A 19,368-nucleotide genomic window follows, 5' to 3' on the forward strand; every position below is an offset into this window, starting at 1 on the left:
CAAATTCAGCCAATAGAGAGACAGATGGTGTTTTATTCCAAAAGGAACACACAAAGAGCCCACAGAATCAGCAGCTGGCCTTTAAATTGATCAACGACGTATAGGGGGAGCAGCAGACAACAGATTTCTATGATCAAAATCCATCCCATATGCAGCTATGTGCTACTGTGTCCACAGCACACTTCTTTGTAAGGGATCTAGTCTGTTGCTTTCCTGCCTGCCCGCTGCATCAGTGAATCTGGCTTTGATTGCTCTGCTCTGGCTTCTACTTTATGTCCAGCTGTACTGTGGTTGGAGCTTTTAATGCAGTACAGGAAGTTAAAGATCAAAAGGGGCTTCACACAGATAATTTTCTATCATGCCGCCACTCCTCCCCTCAATCCCCATTCTGTCTTAGTCAATACAACAGTAGAAGTGATGTCTAATGAGATGCAGTGACACAATTAAGCATTTTTGGACTTCGATACAAAATAATAAATCAGACTTATTTGCAAATTATTTGTCAAGCTGATCAATAGGCCTAGATAGATCACCCATAAGGAGCATAGTTGTAGTTAACCTTTTATCAGTAAACTCAAAGCCCTCACTTGGTAAACAAGATGAAGCAGAACAGTGTTAATTATCCAACAATGACAGACACTGTGGATGAGACCCAGCTGTGACATGGAAGAGATGAGGAGCAAAAAAAAACAGAAAATCTCATTATCTCCCTCGTTAGGCAATTCTGCAGCCCGCTAAATCAAAATTATGCAAATAAGTACAACCACTGCTCTAGGGAAGAAGATAATCTAGTTTGAGAGAGAGGAGAGAGAAACACGAGTACCAAAATCACGATATACACCCTGCTCTACTAGGCCAAGACAGAGTATGAATATGGGCAGGCTTTCAGATGACAGATGAATGACAATACTGAGGCTATAAACACCGCATCTCACCTTGGTAGACTTCTTGGGCCAGCACACCACAGGTACACCAGTGGCAGCCATTTTGGGATCATCGTCTTCATGTTCCTTCAAGACAACCTGGGGAACGGGTAAAAGAGTAATGTAAGTTCCTGTGTTTTGTAATGGTACGTCCAAATATTTATACAGAGACAGAAAATACATTAGAGCTGAGCTGGGATAGGCACATACCTTCATGTCATCCAGCAGGGCCTGGGGGTCCTCCATACCATCTGGGACACATTTCTTATTTTCAGGGAGTGCTTCCAGCTTCTCCACCAGGGCCTTAAGGCCCTTCAGTTCAAACTCAGTCAAATGAGTCCATTTACTCTGAGACTCTGAGCCTGGCGAACCAGAGGGGGTTTTGGTGAACTCTGGAGGCTGGATGGAGGTGGGGTTGCAGCTATCATCCAAGGCAGCTTTAAGAGGCTGAGGGACGCTGGGTTTACCCTTCCTGTTATCAGGAGAGCAGGGGTCATCAAATGCTGACCTGTCACTCCGTTCATCTCGTTCCTGCTGCGTCTCGCAGGAGTCCTCCTCGTCCATGTCCTGACTCCGCGAGTCAGAGGAAGGGCTCTCAGTGCTCAGCTTCGTCTCCAAATCTGAAGAAGTGCAGGAGGAGGATGAGAGAAGACTAAAGGACCAGTCTGATGTGTTCCATATGTGTAACCATTCCGATCAGATTATAATTTCTGTCACTTTCATCATGCTAGCTATCATTTCTGTGATAACGCAGTCTCACTGATTAAACAGAGGTCAGAAGTGTTATAACATTGTCTCTTAGCAAAGGATTAGAGTGTTACCCACTTGTGAGTGGTAATTACAACAAGAGTGCAAGGCAGGAGCTCTAGGGATATAAGAAAGATTGAAGCAGCATTCATTGACACACCCGGGGCACTGGTTAAACAGCTCCATTAGTTGGGCTCACTCACCGATTAGCAGAGGATCTCTGTGAAACTCCGGAGCGAGATGGGAGCGCTTGGTCAGGCAGTGCACGTACCTCTCCAGGACATACCAGCACATCTCATTGTAGAACGGGTAGCGGAACTTGGAATGAACCTGAAACGAGTTTGGAGAGAAAATGTCATTAAGAGAACAAAAGTCTCTAAAAAGACAATGAGGGAAGTCATTCCCATGTTTAGTCTGCTACCATTTTGTAATGATTAACAAGAGTTAACGCCTAATCTTCACTGTAGGTCTGGTGGTTTATTTACTTCCTTCTGTATTAATACTCAAGCAGTAGGCCTAATGTCTGGGACTAGACAGTTATCATTTACTCTAGGCTAAAACATGAGGATCGCCACAGGAGAGGAAGACCCAGAATTACTTCTGCTGCAAAGGTAAATTAATCAGATTTTACAAGCCTCAGAAATTGCATCCCAAATAAATGCTTCACAGAGTTCAAGTGACAGACACACCGCAACATCAACTGTTCAGAGGAAACTGTGTAAATCAGGCCTTCATGGTCGAATTGCTGCAAAGAAACTACAACTAAAGGACACCAATAAGAATAAGAGACTTGCTTGGGCCAAGAAACACAAGCAATGGACATTAGACCCGTAGTAATCTGTCCTTTGATCTGTCCAAATTTGAGATTTTTGGTTCCCTGTCGTGTCTTCGTAAGACACAGAGTAGGTGAATGGATGATCTCCGCATGTGTGTTTCCCATCGTGAGGAGGAGGAGGTGGTGGTGTGATGGTGTGTTTTGCTGGTGACACGGTCAGTGATTTATTTAGAATTCAAAGCACACTTAACCAGCATGGCTACCACAGCATGTCCAAACTTTTGACTGCTACTATATACTGCTACAAAAGTATGTGGAAATACTTTCACATTTGTAGAGTCTGCTATTTCAGCCACACCCATTGGTGACAGGGGTATAAAAAATATAAAAAATCAAGCACACAGCCATGCAATCTCCATAGACAAACATTGGCAGTAGAATGGCCTTACTGAAGAGCTCAGTGACTTTCAACATGGCACCGTCATAGGATGCCACCTTTTCAAAAAAGTCAGTTTGTCCAATTTCTGCCCTGGTCAACTGTAAGTACGGTTATTGTGAAGTGGAAATGTCTAGGAGCAACAACGGCTCAGCTGCAAAGTGGTAGGCCACACAAGCTCACAACAGGACCGCAAAGTGCTGAAACGCATAAAAATCGTCTGTCCTCGGTTGAAACACTCCGTATTTCAAACTGCCTCTGGAAGTACCATCGGCACAAGAACTGTTCGTCGGGAGCTTCATGAAAGGGGTACCATGGCAGAGCAGCCGCACACAAGCCTAAGATCACCATGCGCAATGTCAAGTGCCAGCTGGAGTGGTGTCAAGCTCGTCGCCATTGAACTCTGGAGCAGGTCAAACACGTTCTCTGGAGTGATGAACCCTACCAAACGAGCTAAATGACTTCTATGCTCGCTTCGAGGCAAGCAACAGTGAAGCATGCATGAGAGAACCAGCTGTTCCGGACAACTGTGTGCTCACGCTCGCCATAGCCGACGTGAGAAAGACCTTTAAACAGGTCAATATTCACAAGGCCAGGCGGATTATCAAGATGTGTACTCCGAGCATGCCCTGATCAACTGGCAAGTGTCTTCACTGACATTTTCAACACGTCCCTGGCCGAGTCCGTAATACCTACATGTTTCAAGCAGACCACCATAGTCCCTGTGCCCTAGAACACCAAGGTAACCTGCCTAAATGACTACCGACCCATAGCACTCACATCTGTAGCCATGAAGTGCTTTGAAAGGCTGGTCATGGCTCACATTAACACCATCATCCCAGAAACCATAGACCCACTCCAACTTGCCTACCACCCCAACAGATCCACAGATGACACAATCTCTATTGCACTCCACACTGCCCTTTCCCACCTGAACAAAAGGAACACGTATGTGAGAATGCTGTTAATTGACAACAGCTCAGCGTTCAACACCATAGTGCCCTCAAAGCTCATCACTAAGTTAAGGACCCTGGGACTAAACACCTCCCCCTGCAACTGGATCCTGGACTTCTTGACAGGACTGCACGGCCAAGCACGGTGGTAGGCCTGATCACCGGCAACAATGACACAGCCTATAGGGAGGTCAGAGAACTGACAGTGTGGTGCCAGGACAACAACCTTTCCCTCAACGTGATCAAGACAAAGGAGATGATCGTGGGCTACAGGAAAAGGAGGGCCAAGAACGCCCCCTTTCTCGTCGATGGGGTTGTAGTGGAGCAGGTTGAGAGCTTCAAGTTCATTGGTGACCACATTACCAACAAACTATCATGGTCTAAACACACCAAGACAGTCGTGAAGAGGGCAAAACAAAACCTATTCCCCCTCAGGAGACTGAAAATATTTGGCATGGGTCCTCAGATCCTCAAAAGGTTCTACAGCTGCACCCTCGAGAGCATCCTAACTGGTTGCATCACTGCCTGGTATGGCAACTGCTCGGCCACCGACCTCAAGGCACTACAGAGGGTAGTGTGTACGGCCCATTACATCACTGGGGCCAAGCTTCCTGCCATCCAGGACCTCTATACCAGGTGGTGTCAGAGGAAGGACCTAAAAATTGCTTGAGACTCCAGCCACTCTGGTCATAGATTGTTCTCTCTGCTACCGCACGGCAAGCAGTACCGGAGTGCCAAGTCTAGGTCCAAAAGGCTCCTTAACAGCTTCGACCCCCAGGCTATAAGACTGCTGAACAGCTAATCAAATGGCTACCCGGACTATTTGCACTGACCCCCCCTTCTCCTTTCTTTTTTGGCGCTGCTGCTACTACTCGCTGTATATTATCTATACATCTTCGCTTTACCCCTACCTACACGTACATATTACCTCAACTAACCTGTACCCCCACACATTGACTCAATACCGGTACCCCCTGTATATAGCCTCGTTATTGTTATTTTATTGTTGCTCTTAATTTTTACTTCAGTTTATTTCGTAAATATTTTTCTAAAACTGCATTGTTGGTTAAGGGCTTGTAAACTCAACCTTACTGTGGAATGCTACACCGGTTTTATTCGGCGCATGTGACAAATAAAATGTGATTTTATGAATCGCGCTTCACCATCTGGCAGTCCGACGGACGAATCTGGGTTTGGCGGATGCCAGGAGAACGCTACCTGCCCTAATACATAGTGCCAACTGTAAAGTTTGGTGGAGGGGGAATAATGGTCTGTGGCGGTTTTTCATGGTTCGGGCTTGGCCCCTTAGTTCCAGTGAAGAGAAATCTTAACACTACAGCATACAATTACATTCTAGTCGATTCTGTGCTTCCAACTTGGTGGCAACAGTTTGGGGGAAGGCCCTTTCCTGTTTCAGCATGACAATTCCCCAGTGCACAAAGCGAGGTCCATAAAGAAATGGTTTGTCGAGATCGGTGTGTAAGAACTTAACTGGCCTACACAGAGCCCTGATCTCAACCCCATAAAACACCTCTGTGATGAATTGGAAAGCCTACTGCGAGCCAGGCATAATCATCCAACATCAGCTTCCGACCTCACTAATGCTTGTGTCTGACTGGATTGCATACTTTTGGTCATGTCGTGTAAGAAACTAGTTGAACAATTCAACTGCATTTGATAGAGACAACGGTTACGTTAAACACACACTGGCAAACCAGAGGCCCTGTTCAAGGCCAAGCTCTTCCATTCATTCCCATCTCTCCAGGGAGAGCTTGCCCTCTCAGACACAGCAGCATGATCTGATTCCCACTCTCCTCTAAGAAACACAGCTATATTTATCTCGCTGAGATGATTTCATACAGATCAACACTTTTCAGTGATAATCCTTTCTTTCTCCAGCTCCATTTCTGTGTTGAGGTGTAAAAATAGAGTGAACGCAACGCCAAGCCCTGGGGAGCATATGAAACTGTCTCTGTTTCTCTCATACCTCTTTTCCAGCAGAAACAAAAATAGTACTGTACTTTCAACAAAGCTGACTCTTCTAACCAGCTATCCATCATAACTGAGAAAGCTACATTTAGCCAAGTATCCATATAAATCTCAAAGCCTGCAGGACAAGCATCCATATCATTACAGCAACTACTCCGATCTTATTATTGGAAAGAATACCGGAATAAAAATAGTGAAATATTTCTAGACATTCCTCTCATTAGGTCATATACAGTACAAACACATGCATACACACAAAAGCAATAGGCTCATATACACTATATTTCATCAACATAAGAAGCCCCTGGGAGTTTGTGAAAAGAAGAGAAACACTATTTCCTTTAAGTATTTCAGTCTCAGGCTGCCAGTATGTAATCTCAGTTAACCCAGAATGTAAATATTGGGTAATTTGATCAGCTGCGTTGGGTCCATACGGTTTGGTTTGCGAAGTCTCCACCCTAGCAAAAATAAATTCTCAGCCAAAACCCCCTCCCCTCCACTCATTGAACCTGTGTTTATCACCCCTGGAGTTTAAAATTGCTTAAGCACCACCTTTGCCCAATTATACATCCAAATAGTCAGTGTCAGATTCTTTGGTTTACGCGCAGGATCTCTCCACGAGAGATTAAGCCAATATGACACAACAAGCTCCGTGATTCATTTCTGCCCTTTTAGCGCTGTATTCTGATTTTACATGAACCGCTGTCACAGACTATGAATATGGATGGATTTTTTTTTGCGGGCACAGACCTCATCCGCGCCATCATTAGCACATCAGTCTGTTTCTCAATTGGATGGTAATGCAAATGACAGAATGTTCAGCACCTGGGCCTTTGTGTCACATTCCTGCCTTGTTTCAATCCCTAGCTTCCCAACTTCCCCTATCCAGTTCAGATCTGTAAAAAAACAGAGGTAGGGGCTGAGGAAGAGACTATTCAGTTCTCATACTCATTGACATAGCACACTAAGTGACCTAGACTTGTTTGTATGAGGTGAGGCTTTTTCCCCATCCATCTTCATTGTAGAGACACAGTTTAGTTTCACTAATGGTTTCACTAATGGAGCAGGTCAGAGGTGGAGTGAAGCATCAGTACTGGAACACCTGTATGAGACAGCCTACCTTAGTCCTGTTCTCTATCTCATAGATTGAGAGTTGCATGGGAATGTTAAAGCTGTGCAGAATGTTGCCTCCGAACACCAGTGTGTCCTCGGGGGTGTAGACTGCATGAATCCAGCCTGAAACGGGACAGCCAGGGAAACATCATGAGAACCAGCTGACCCACTCAAAACATGCCTGAATAAAGCAGTGCATATACTGTATGGTTTGTTACAATGATATTCATGATATTATGATAGGAATAGATCAAAGCAAAATGCTAGGCAGCTCACCGGAGGGGATGAAGAAGGTGTAGCCCTGCTTTAGCTCAACTCTCTGGCAGCCATCTGCACGATCTCCCAGGAAGACGTCACTCTGCTTGCCTGACAGAACCCAGTCCTCATACAGGGCAAGGTTATGAGGTGTCGGAGGCATCAGCCAGAACACCTGAGCACAGGACAGGGAGATAAAAGTTGGGGATGTGGCTTTGGTTGTCATCTAACAACAAGGGCGATATATTTCTCAAGGTTACAGCTTATATTAGAGAAGTCAGCACATTTCGGAGATTTGTTCATCCTTTCACATAATGTTCTTCCCCCTCACTTCCTCTTCATGCCTTAGCTTGACCTTTGCAAGTTTGAATAATGTGATCCGTCAAAGGTGTGCATACGGACACCCTAGCAACAATCCTCTGAGGTCTGCTGACTCTGCAGCAATTGCTGAGACAAACAGGGAACAGGTTCATTTGTAGCGCCTCGACAGAAATAGAATACATGTACAGTACCAGGATTGGGGGAGGGTATACCAGAGAGCCTCAGGATGCATTATTTTGCCACATACAATCTGGAAAACAAACATGACAACTTACCTTTCCTCCCTTGAACACGTGATACCACACAGACGTGCCCCCGAAATCAATGTGGAAGTCAGTATAGCAGCCCTTCACGCTCATCAAACAGTACCTACAGAGGGACATGAGACGGGTGAACGATGACCCACTGGATCTGAATAGTTATGACGAACCTAGGGGAGCATATTTTCTATGTTTGACAGCCTAGACGTTAAGAGCGTTGGGCCAGTAACCAAAAGGTCCCTGGTTTGAATCCCTGAGCCGACTAGGTGAAAAATATGTTGATGTGCCCTTGAGCAAGGCACTTAACCCTAATTGCTCCCGCAATTCGCTCTGGATAAGAGCATCTGCTAAATGACTCAAATGTAACTAAGAAGACTGTGGGTTGGGGGCTGAGCTGAATGAACATCAGAAACCAAAAGGGGGAAATAAAAGATGTGCAGTACGGTCACCAATTATATCAAAAAAGTGTGTTAGAAATGTTAAGCGAGCTCGTTTTTTGTTCATTGTTCTTACCCCAGAAACTATACAGTAAATTGTACCATTTCAACATTCCAGCTGTGCAATGTACAACTGAATATGAAAGCTATTTGGATGAAAATGTCTTTGTGATTAATTTCTAAGAAACAAGCAGCTCAACCACAATATCTGTTTGAAATCCGCTACTCTCTACTGTACAACAACTGCCAGTACCCTACTCCAACAACAACTGCCAGTACCCTACTCCAACAACAACTGCCAGTACCCTATTCCAACAACAACTGCCAGTACCCTACTCCAACAACAACTGCCAGTACCCTACTCCAACAACAACTGCCAGTACCCTATTCCAACAACAACTGCCAGTACCCTATTCCAACAACAACTGCCAGTACCCTACTCCAACAACAACTGCCAGTACCCTATTCCAACAACAACTGCCAGTACCCTATTCCAACAACAACTGCCAGTACCCTACTCCAACAACAACTGCCAGTACCCTACTCCAACAACAACTGCCAGTACCCTACTCCAACAACAACAGTACCCTACTCCAACAACAACTGCCAGTACCCTATTCCAACAACAACTGCCAGTACCCTACTCCAACAACAACTGCCAGTACCCTATTCCAACAACAACTGCCAGTACCCTACTCCAACAACAACTGCCAGTACCCTATTCCAACAACAACTGCCAGTACCCTATTCCAACAACAACTGCCAGTACCCTATTCCAACAACAACTGCCAGTACCCTACTCCAACAACAACTGCCAGTACCCTATTCCAACAACAACTGCCAGTACCCTACTCCAACAACAACTGCCAGTACCCTATTCCAACAACAACTGCCAGTACCCTATTCCAACAACAACTGCCAGTACCCTATTCCAACAACAACTGCCAGTACCCTATTCCAACAACAACTGCCAGTACCCTACTCCAACAACAACTGCCAGTACCCTACTCCAACAACAACTGCCAGTACCCTACTCCAACAACAACTGCCAGTACCCTATTCCAACAACAACTGCCAGTACCCTATTCCAACAACAACTGCCAGTACCCTATTCCAACAACAACTGCCAGTACCCTATTCCAACAAACACCAACAACAAAAATCAGTAACCACAAATAAGCTTAGAGAATCGCTCACAACAGCCTCTCCTCTGGAAGTTAATTGTGGAATGATTAGGGCTCCGTGGGACATAAATCATTCAGTAATTCAGTGAGATAAGAATGAGAACAGGTCTATTAATAGAATGGGACCCGACCACTGACTCCAGTAGCCTCATATAAACCAGAATGATTACCGCTGCGCTATAGTAAAACAATGTAAAGCTCGCGAAATCAGGCGGCTTGCGAGGCTATGACTCCAGGGCTTCAGTGGAGAAAATGGAACACTATCATTTACGACCGGGACGATACCAACATCGCAATATGTTTTCCATGACAAAACTGAAAACATGAAGCAGACAAAACTCTTTGATCCTTTAAAAAACATCTGTATGTAACTTAATGTGCTATAGGTTGGAAAATAAATTAATGTGACTGAATGACAACATAAATCAAATCAAATTTATTTGTCACATACACATGGTCAGCAGATGTTAATGCGAGTGTAGCGAAATGCTTGTGCTTCTAGTTCCGACAATGCAGTAATAACCAACGAGTAATCTAACCTAACAATTCCAAAACTACTACCTTATACACACAAGTGTAAAGGGATAAAGAATATGTACATAAAGATATATGAATGAGTGATGGTACAGAACGGCATAGGCAAGATGCAGTAGATGGTATCGAGTACAGTATATATGTAACGGATGTGAAACGGCTAGCTTAGTTAGCGGTGCGCACTAAATAGCGTTTCAATCGGTGACGTCACTTGCTCTGAGACCTTGAAGTAGTAGTTCCCCTTGCTCTGCAAGGGCCGCGGCTTTTGTGGAGCGATGGGTACCGATGCTTCGTGGGTGACTGTTGTTGATGTGTGCAGAGGGTCCCTGTGTCGCGCCCGGGTATGGGCGAGGGGACGGTCTAAAGTTATACTGTTACATATACATATGAGATGAGTAATGTAGGGTATGTAAACAAAGTGGTATAGTTTAAAGTGGCTAGTGATACATGTATTACATAAAGATGCAGTAGATGATATAGAGTAAAGTATATACATATACATATGAGTAATGAGTATGTAAACATTATATTAAGTAGCATTGTTTAAAGTGGCTAGTGATATATTTTACATAAATTCCCATCAATTCCCATTATTAAAGTGGCTGGAGTTGAGTCAGTGTGTTGGCAGCAGCCACTCAATGTTAGTGGTGGCTGTTTAACAGTCTGATGGCCTTGAGATAGAAGCTGTTTTTCAGTCTCTCGGTCCCAGCTTTGATGTACCTGTACTGACCTCGCCTTCTGGATGATAGCGGGGTGAACAGGCAGTGGCTCGGGTGGTTGTTGTCCTTGATGATCTTTATGGCCTTCCTGTGACATCGGGTGGTGTAGGTGTCCTGGAGGGCAGGTAGTTGATGATGGTGATGCGTTGTGCAGACCTCACTACCCTCTGGAGGGCCTTACGGTTGTGGGCGGAGCAGTTCCGTACCAGGCGGTGATACAGCCCGACAGGATGCTCTCGATTGTGCATCTGTAAAAGTTTGTGAGTGCTTTTGGTGACAAGCCAAATTTCTTCAGCCTCCTGAGGTTGAAGAGGCGCTGCTGCGCCTTCTTCACGATGCTGTCTGTGTGGGTGGACCAATTCAGTTTGTCCATGATGTGTACGCCGAGGAACTTAAAACTTACTACCCTCTTCACTACTATCCCATTGATGTGGATAGGGGGGTGCTCCCTCTGCTGTTTCCTGAAGTCCACAATCATCTCCTTTGTTCTGTTGACGTTGAGTGTGAGGTTATTTTCCTGACACCACACTCCGAGGGCCCTCACCTCCTCCCTGTAGGCCGTCTCGTCGTTGTTGGTAATCAAGCCTACCATTTGTGTCATCCACAAACTTGATGATTGAGTTGGAGGCGTGCATGGCCACGCAGTCGTGGGTGAACAGGGAGTACAGGAGAGGGCTCAGAACGCACCCTTGTGGGGCCCCAGTGTTGAGGATCAGCGAGGTGGAGATGTTGTTACCTACCCTCACTACCCGGTGACACTTTGTGTTTTGTTTCCTTGCCACGATACTAATGAGTTTCGCGATACTGGTATCATCCCGGCCATAATATCATTACATGGCACATTATTGTTGGAGCCACAGTCATGATATTTGTTAGGTGGTTTGATTTGTATGTAGGCTACTGTAAAATGGTGCATCTGTTCTCTTGGTATCATTTCGCAGCCAGCACAGTTAGTCTACGCTCAAGGTTTATCAGATTGAAATCTGCTAATAACAAGTGCATACCACACAGAGTGTGTGATAGATTAAAAAATGGCCAAATAAAAAGTAGGGATGAGACGATACCAGTATCACAGCCCTAATGTTGGAAACAAACATCATTATGTTGTCATCCAGAGTCAAAATAATAATAATTCCAAGCTATAGCACACAATAGTTTATAGTTTTGGTCTGCTTCATGTTTCCATTTTTGTCATGGAAAAAATTGTGATACTGGTATCATCACAGCCCTAGTAAAAAGGCTGTGATACTTCTACTGTGGATATGGCAGGGTAGAAATTCCACTCTTCAAGCCATGGGACATCCAAAATGAGTGATGAATAAACCATATACTAATTCTATACCTGGCACTGATCAACATAAACCCTGGTCCTGATGCAGGGGGAACAAACTCTCTTGGCAACACGAGTCCACCAGGAGCCTCAATAACACCAGGCAGCTGATCAATACAAGCTTGTTTGCCTCCTCTGATCCAGTCAGTAGCAGTAGCTCATAAAATACAGACCACTTCCCATCCTGTCAACACGGCTCATTTTGTCCATACATATAATTTGATTTGGTCTAGTTGCATGGCTAAGTTATAGTTCTCCAGCCCCGGCTGACTCTTACTGTATGAGGCCAGTCAGACAGATACAGGCTTGTCATCCATCCCACAGCAGTGTATCTGCACCTTCCCACAGAGACACCGGAGGAGAGGGTTCACATGGGCTGGAGACCGGAGTATGACCTTGACTGAGGTAATGGTGGAAACTACCAGTGTAAGCATATTATAAATGCTCCCACTCAGAGGGAGAAGGTCACCTCATCCATATAGACACATATCACCGACACTGAACAGAACATGTCGAGACGCACAATACTGTCTGGCTTACAGACTTCACTGAGGGCCCATCTGCTGAACCTGTGAGACACTCACATAATCACACACACAGATCCCCAGCCTATTGCACAGCAGTTTGCGGCTCTCCTATGGACAGAGAGTGAGCAGACCCTGGGCTATAGAAGCCCAACATCCCACTACAAAACACCACTCACGATCAATCACACCAGCCCTTGAGCGTCTCCATTAAAGACAGGGTAAATAAATCAAATGACATGGTAGAGTACCCCGACATCTCTCAATCTGAACAGCTTTTCCCAATAAAAGACAGAGACATACCCGACAGCTATTCCTCTCTCTGACCCGGTTCGCTCAGGACCACCCCCCACCCCACCCCCCATGCACTGGTCACCGACCAGACAGGAGAGAACTGCTCCGGATTTTATTTCTGCCCTGCACCATTAAGTAAAAAATAGAGAGGAGTGAGAGTAGAAGGAGAGAGAGAATATTAGAGTGAAAGAGAGAGCTAGAAAGAGAGAGGGGAAGAGTGAGGGTGAAAGGGAGGGCACAATTGGCTCTTGAATGCCCTCTATGTCATAATGCTGGTAGCTGATTGGCTGAGGAGGAGCCATGAAGTCACTTCGGCATCCTGTGAAGAACCGCCCTCTTCCATGAAAGAGCCCTGCTGCCTAGCAACCATCTAGAACCATCAGAGGAAGTGAATGACAGCAAGGGGCTAAAAGAGAGAGGGCAAAGGGACTTTGGAAAAAGGAGGAGTAGGCTAATATTTCCTCCCAGCAAAGCAGCAATTTTCTCACAGCTTTTTAAAAGAAACTTTGGCATGTGCTTCAGTGTTTTCCTGTTATGTACAATCAACTGCATTTTTGTAACAGGTCCACACCTCAAAAGTAACTATGACATTGCACACAATAACTAACTGAATTTCTAAAAGATAAATTACTTACTTCTGTACTTTGGGGTACTTCATCTCTGAGATGACATTAGTGGCTTCAGTTTGTCTTTGTTTCAGTTTAAGGGGCCACATGTTGTCCACCCAGTCCACTAGATCCACCTATAAGAGAGAGTTGACAGTTGGCATTCACTGTCAAATTTGCCCTTGTTCATAATGGATAAATTAATCAAAAACTGGCGATGCCATCTTACCACAGTGGGCCTCTTGACGAGGTTCTCCAGTTTGGTGTGGCTGAACTCCAGGCTGATAACATTAAATAGTTTGTCCCGCTCCTCCTCAGGCGTCTCATAGTAGCGGGCAAACTGGGCCATGCTCATCTCAGAGCCTTTCTGAGTGCTCACGTCCATCACATCAACGGCACGACGGCTACCTGCAAACACAAACACAGCAGTCTTACCGTAAACCTGAACACTACCATGTCACATGAGAGATCATATTAGAGGTAATTTAGTAAAAAGTGCCATTTAACTATAACTGATTTCAGTCTGACTTTCTGTAATATAGATGGATAAGCCTATGTGTATTGTGTCTGCACTGGATATTTCTGAAATGCATCTTGGTAAAGTGAGTCATCTAATGTTTGTTCCATAAGTGAAAGAACCCTGCATTACCGGCTTAAAAAAAGTTTCCATCAACACCCACACACTTTTTGACTTGACACCTTTTCCGGCAGCATGCTTTTCATTCATCAACAAATGCAGGGTATTGTTGAGTACAGTGTGGGCCCTGCTGTCCAAACTAAATGATGAGTCTAAGAGAAGTATTTATGCAGTGAAAGGAATATGTTCCATGCCTAATATTTAAAAGATAGACTTACCAACCAAACCCTTAATCTCACTGACGGTGAACTCCGGGTCTGGCATTCTGTATTTTTTCAAGAATGAAGTCAAGATAAGCATATTACCTTCAAACCATTCCACAAAACCTAATATTTAACCAAGGCAAACAAGAACATTTAATAGGCTAAATAGTACTTTATTGTTCACACGTCTTCATATTGTACTCATCTCTCACCTGAGCCCCAGTCCATCTTTGGCTTTGAAAATAAGAGGGGTCTGAAGTGCTTCTCTTTGAACATACTCATAAGTGAAATCTGAGAAGAAGAAAAGTGTAGGTGTTCATTATATCTTCACTGCGCACATGGTACAGTAGAGTACAATTTGTGTGTGTCTCAATGGCTGCGTTTAGACAGGCAACCCAATTTTGGTCTTTTTTCCCCACTAATTGGTATTTTGACCACTCAGATCAGCTCTGAAAAAGATCTGATGTGAAAAGATCTGTTGTGGTTGGTCAAAAGACAAATTAGTGGAAAAAATATCACAATTCAGCTACCTGTCTAAACACTGCCATAGATGTATGAGGACATCATGCACAAAGACGAATTAACCAAATGGAACTTCTCCCCTAATGTGTGTGAATGCAATGGATGAAAAGGAAGAACATTTTAAAGGCCCAATGCAGACATTTTTATCTCAATATCAAATAATTTCTCTGTAATAATTAAGTACCTTGCTGCGATTGTTTTCAATTAAAATGCAAAAAAAAAATAAAATACAGTAGCTTCTTAGCAAAGAACAATTTCTCAAGAAATAATTTTCCTAAGACTGTCTGGGAGTGGTCTGAGTGGGGAGGGGAAAATGGGAAAACTAGCTGTTATTGGCAGAGGTTTGGAATGCTCTTTCTTATTGGTGTATTAACTAATTTACCACTTGGTGATGTCACAAGGCACACCACAACTCCATCCTACCAAAACAGGCTGAAATTTCAGGCAGTCTTTTCAAACAGCTCTTACACTAACTGGGCATTATCACAGTATTATTCCAACCTCAGTGTGGAAATATATGAAATACAAGGAAATTACGTTTTTGACTGCCCTGGCCTTTAAGCGTGTCCACCAGTGAGGGTACAGTGAGTGTAGTAAGCTAAATTAAGAATTAAGCATTTCATTTTAATTTACCTTTGCCGTCCATCAACTGAACGAAATGTCTGTTGTACGAATTGCTAACAAGTTTCTCCTCCAGATTAAAACCCCTGACATTTGCAATTTCTTCAACGTCAGAGAAGTCCTCATTTTCGTCGTACATTGTCCGGCAGATGGAGCGCTAGTAGAGGAATGAAAATACAGGTTATAAAAGTAGGAGACAATATTTATCACGTCTTACCAATAATGTTCTCAAAATACTAGAGTATATAATGAATATGCAAGTATAGCTTTGAATAAGGGCGGTCGTTTCAAATTAGAAAAAGCATAGGCCAGGCAGTACATTATCTTATGTAGGCTCGAGAGAGATCACAATAAAACAGTGGTGCACGTGGCTATGCTGTATTTGTGGTTGTAGGTGGGCCTTTAGCTGCAAACACCTTTACAGATGATTAAACAATGCTAGTTAATAATCTCAATCGTTATGTCCAAGACAAACATTAACATAACGTGCTAAGATGCACAATAACAACGGTACGCAAAGTCTGAGTGGGCTTGTGAATGACGTCTATCATTTTCCAATCAAATATAGCCTAAGTAACTACATAAAGCTGACGTTTGTCAAATTTTAACATATGACATCTTCTGTTCTGAGGGTCAATGAAATGATGATAAGCTAGGCTACCACTGATATCTCAGCTAACCTAGCTAGCTAGTCCAGTTAAAAGCGAGGCTAGCTATGCTAGAATAGGGTAATAATGCTACACACCAGCTTGCGTCCAGAATCTGCACCAGCTTCCATGATCTGAGCCCTTGCCTAGTGTATCTGTTCAGCCCTTCATTTAAAAAATTATAATAATCACATTTAAACTAATTATCACTGCGTTTCGACTCAACTAAGTGGTAACCATATTTGTTTTGTGCTGGATAACGTCACCGACAGAATCAAAACATTGTTGGACAACGTCATGCGTCACCTCCCACACTACTTATTCTTCACGTCAATTATGAAAATAGTTCTGAATGTATAACAAACAAATATTATTACATTTATTTATCCGACTTTTTCGCGGTCTGTCATAGACCTGCAATTGCATGCACAACAAAGGCTGCTTGGAGTCCGCATGCATGCTCGCTCGCTCTAGTTTAGATCCCTCAATATGGATATAATGCATGCATGTACGCTATTGGGCACAATGGTCAGTGGGAACATTGTCTAAAATGATTCAATTGATTATTGCAAATTGTTAGTTAGTAGCTAGACATTTGTATAAACGTGTCATGCGAATAGCTAAATTATAATCATCCACTGTCGTTCAAATTATTATAAGTAATTTGCAAGTATAACTGACACTGTTTGGTTCGCATTCTTCACCGGCATACGTTTCAGATAGACAGGTTATATTTTCCACGAATGGCCCTGCATGACTGACTAATGACAGTAACCAAATTATTGTACGCACTATAAATATAGTTTCAGAGTAACTAGTTACAATGTGAAAGTTTAAACTATTTCTGTTTGTATGATCCAACTAACTTATTATGGATAGGCAGAATTGTGCGTAGTTTATTTAGCTTCGCCGCAATGGCTTATGGGTGCAGCCAGCTCGAGCGAAACAGCAGGTTCTAGGTGTTCGGTTCAGAGGCGCTGCAGAAGAAGTATACGGTATGAAGTTTAAACAGCGTTATGCTTACAATACTTTGTCATTATTTAATGTCAACATAGCGCTAACGAAAATCGATTGAAAGTATCTGAACAGCTGCCAATTTCTACATCAATTTATTTGGACACCGAGGATGTTATCTCTGGTTAGCTAACGCCTATCGTTATTATTATACAGCCACATACGTATCAAACAACGCCTGTTCAGTCTTTTCAATTTCAGCGGCACAATGAGTCTGAACGAGCATTCATTGCAAGCACTGTCTTGGAGGAAGCTTTACTTGAGTCGAGCAAAACTGAAGGCTTCCAGTCGAACGTCTGCTCTACTATCTGGGTTCGCTATGGTAAGGAATATACTCGCCCAAAGATGCATTGCAGCAAAGGCAAGTCTTTGATGTCCATAGCATGATGATGGCTAGGCATAATCCAAAAGCAGAATCCTTGTGTATTCATCTCATGTTGTATAGATTCTTTGCACCCCCTAGTTTTGTATTGCAGTTTTTCTTCATTTGGAAAGATCATGTCTGGATGGAATTTTGACAGCACGTTTTTCCACCTTTATAGATCTCTAGTTCCAGACGGTCTGTCTTGAATGCTATTTTTTTCCTGATACATTTCATACTGTTACTATCCCTTTCTCCTCTCTAGGTAGCAATGGTGGAGGTTCAGTTGGACACAACCTATCCTTACCCACCTGGTCTCCTCATTGCATTCAGTGCCTGCACCACTGTGTTGGTGGCCGTTCACCTTTTTGCCCTGATGGTTAGTACCTGCATCCTGCCTAACATTGAGGCAGTCAGCAACGTTCACAACCTCAACTCAGTGAAGGAGTCTCCACATGAGAGAATGCACCACCACATCGAGCTGGCCTGGGCCTTCTCTACAGTCATTGGCACCCTGCTCTTCCTGGCTGAGGTTGTACTCCTCTGCTGGGTCAAATTTCTACCCATTAGGCCTAAGAACCACAACCCCAACAATGGGACCATATCTGCAGGTGTGGCTGCTGCCATCACCTCCACCTCTATCATGGTGCCTTTTGGCCTGATATTTATAGTATTTGCTGTACATTTCTACCGTTCCCTTGTCAGCCACAAGACAGACAGGCAGTTCCAGGAGCTGGAGGAGCTATCCAACCTGACCAGGCTGCAGAATGAGCTGGACGGCAGAGGGGAGTCCCTCATGCAATCCCCCATCTCTCAATTCCCTTAAAGACTGACCACTCTGACAAGATAGATATCTCTACCACGACAATACTTTTGCCATTAGTTTGACATTTCTATTAAAAACACAACATAATTTATATGAAAGTGTTGTGCAACTCACTGTTTGAAATGTTCACATTTCTAGATTTTTTAAACTTGCATATAACTGTAAAACTATGCCACTTAACGCATGTACACATTTTCAACAGAAAAAAACACCACTGTCTTAACTGGCACTTGGAGCATTGTATTGTGGACAGTTTAAAAAAAAAAATTTTTTAAATGTACCTTGCAGGTAATAATGCATGGGGCTGAAGAGGGCTCTCATTAACAATCTATTGTGACAAGGTGGCTTGCTTTATTGTTACAAGCACCACTGAAGGTCTTATGGTGTTTTCAAGACAACTCTGAACCTCGCAAGTTAAAATTTGCGTAGAGCTTCCTATTGGACGATTCTGATATTTTCGAAGTGGGAAACCCATTCCTCATCTTTCTACAATGAGTTTCCAAGCAGGAAATGTTAGTTCTGAGTTGTCTTGAATGTGGCATTACTTCTGTAAGAGGTGAATATGTTCTGTATTCAACCTAATGTTCTGATTTTTACTTTTTAGAGTTAACGTTTGATATTAAATGTAATCGGCCTCAAGTTATTTGTAGTCCAAATGTTACTGCATAAACTCACAACAGTTTACTACTATGTAAACAATTTGTTATTGAAATAAACATTTTGTACCATGGTTGTCTGAACAATGTTTTTGTGACATTGAAAGGTTATTTTCACTGCTGCTTAAACAGTGAATACAAAAATGAACTGCACAGATTCTTTCTCAACACAATTTGCTTCGTAAAAGGTGTTCTGTTGCTTTAATTTCCTGTCAAAAGTGCACCCTCTGACTTGTTTGTACATTGAGTTGGTAGGTCTTGGTAAATATAGAAAAGTTTGGTCATACGCACATCCTTAAACCTTTTGCTTTTTGTTTTGCTTCTAGGATATATTTAATACCTCAAATTGCCATTGGGGAATGATAGACAGATGGTGCTGTGACCTCATTACAAGTCTGATCATGTTCAGTGGTCCTGTTTCAGAGAAGTAAAGTTATTAAGATCTTACTCATGATGATATGCTCTCTTAATTTAACAATTAA

General features: G+C 43.4%; 2 protein-coding genes across 3 annotated transcripts in view; one reads left to right on the top strand and one right to left on the bottom strand.

Annotated features, from left to right (window-relative positions):
* The window catches only part of LOC115105816 (lysine-specific demethylase 2B-like), a 50,865-nt gene extending 34,539 nt beyond the window's left edge, over positions 1-16,326 (bottom strand). Inside the window, exons 1-12 of the mRNA XM_065007451.1 lie at positions 16,128-16,326; positions 15,395-15,539; positions 14,452-14,530; positions 14,255-14,301; positions 13,629-13,807; positions 13,430-13,536; positions 7,788-7,881; positions 7,213-7,366; positions 6,944-7,059; positions 1,874-2,000; positions 1,134-1,543; positions 936-1,022 (exon numbers count right to left, since the gene is read on the bottom strand). Coding sequence (XP_064863523.1) covers positions 936-1,022; positions 1,134-1,543; positions 1,874-2,000; positions 6,944-7,059; positions 7,213-7,366; positions 7,788-7,881; positions 13,430-13,536; positions 13,629-13,807; positions 14,255-14,301; positions 14,452-14,530; positions 15,395-15,539; positions 16,128-16,160 — 1,578 coding nt within the window. The 5' untranslated portion in view covers positions 16,161-16,326. The remainder of the gene's footprint in view (positions 1-935; positions 1,023-1,133; positions 1,544-1,873; positions 2,001-6,943; positions 7,060-7,212; positions 7,367-7,787; positions 7,882-13,429; positions 13,537-13,628; positions 13,808-14,254; positions 14,302-14,451; positions 14,531-15,394; positions 15,540-16,127) is intronic.
* A 128-nt stretch (positions 16,327-16,454) lies between these two features.
* Positions 16,455-18,960, top strand: LOC115105817 (calcium release-activated calcium channel protein 1-like). 2 transcript variants are annotated; one of them, XM_029628227.2, is made up of 3 exons: positions 16,455-17,024; positions 17,245-17,365; positions 17,670-18,960. In XM_029628227.2, exons 1-3 carry the CDS (start codon positions 16,951-16,953, stop codon positions 18,228-18,230), a joined length of 756 nt encoding a protein of 251 aa, XP_029484087.1. In that variant the 5' UTR covers positions 16,455-16,950; the 3' UTR covers positions 18,231-18,960. The 2 variants fall into 2 exon arrangements, with proteins under 2 accessions (XP_029484087.1, XP_029484086.1); XM_029628226.2 differs by having other exon boundaries at positions 16,610-17,024; positions 17,230-17,365.
* Positions 18,961-19,368: the final 408 nt, after the last annotated feature.

This window comes from Oncorhynchus nerka, linkage group LG22 (assembly GCF_034236695.1).
Source record: "Oncorhynchus nerka isolate Pitt River linkage group LG22, Oner_Uvic_2.0, whole genome shotgun sequence".
Classification (NCBI taxonomy): domain Eukaryota; kingdom Metazoa; phylum Chordata; class Actinopteri; order Salmoniformes; family Salmonidae; genus Oncorhynchus; species Oncorhynchus nerka.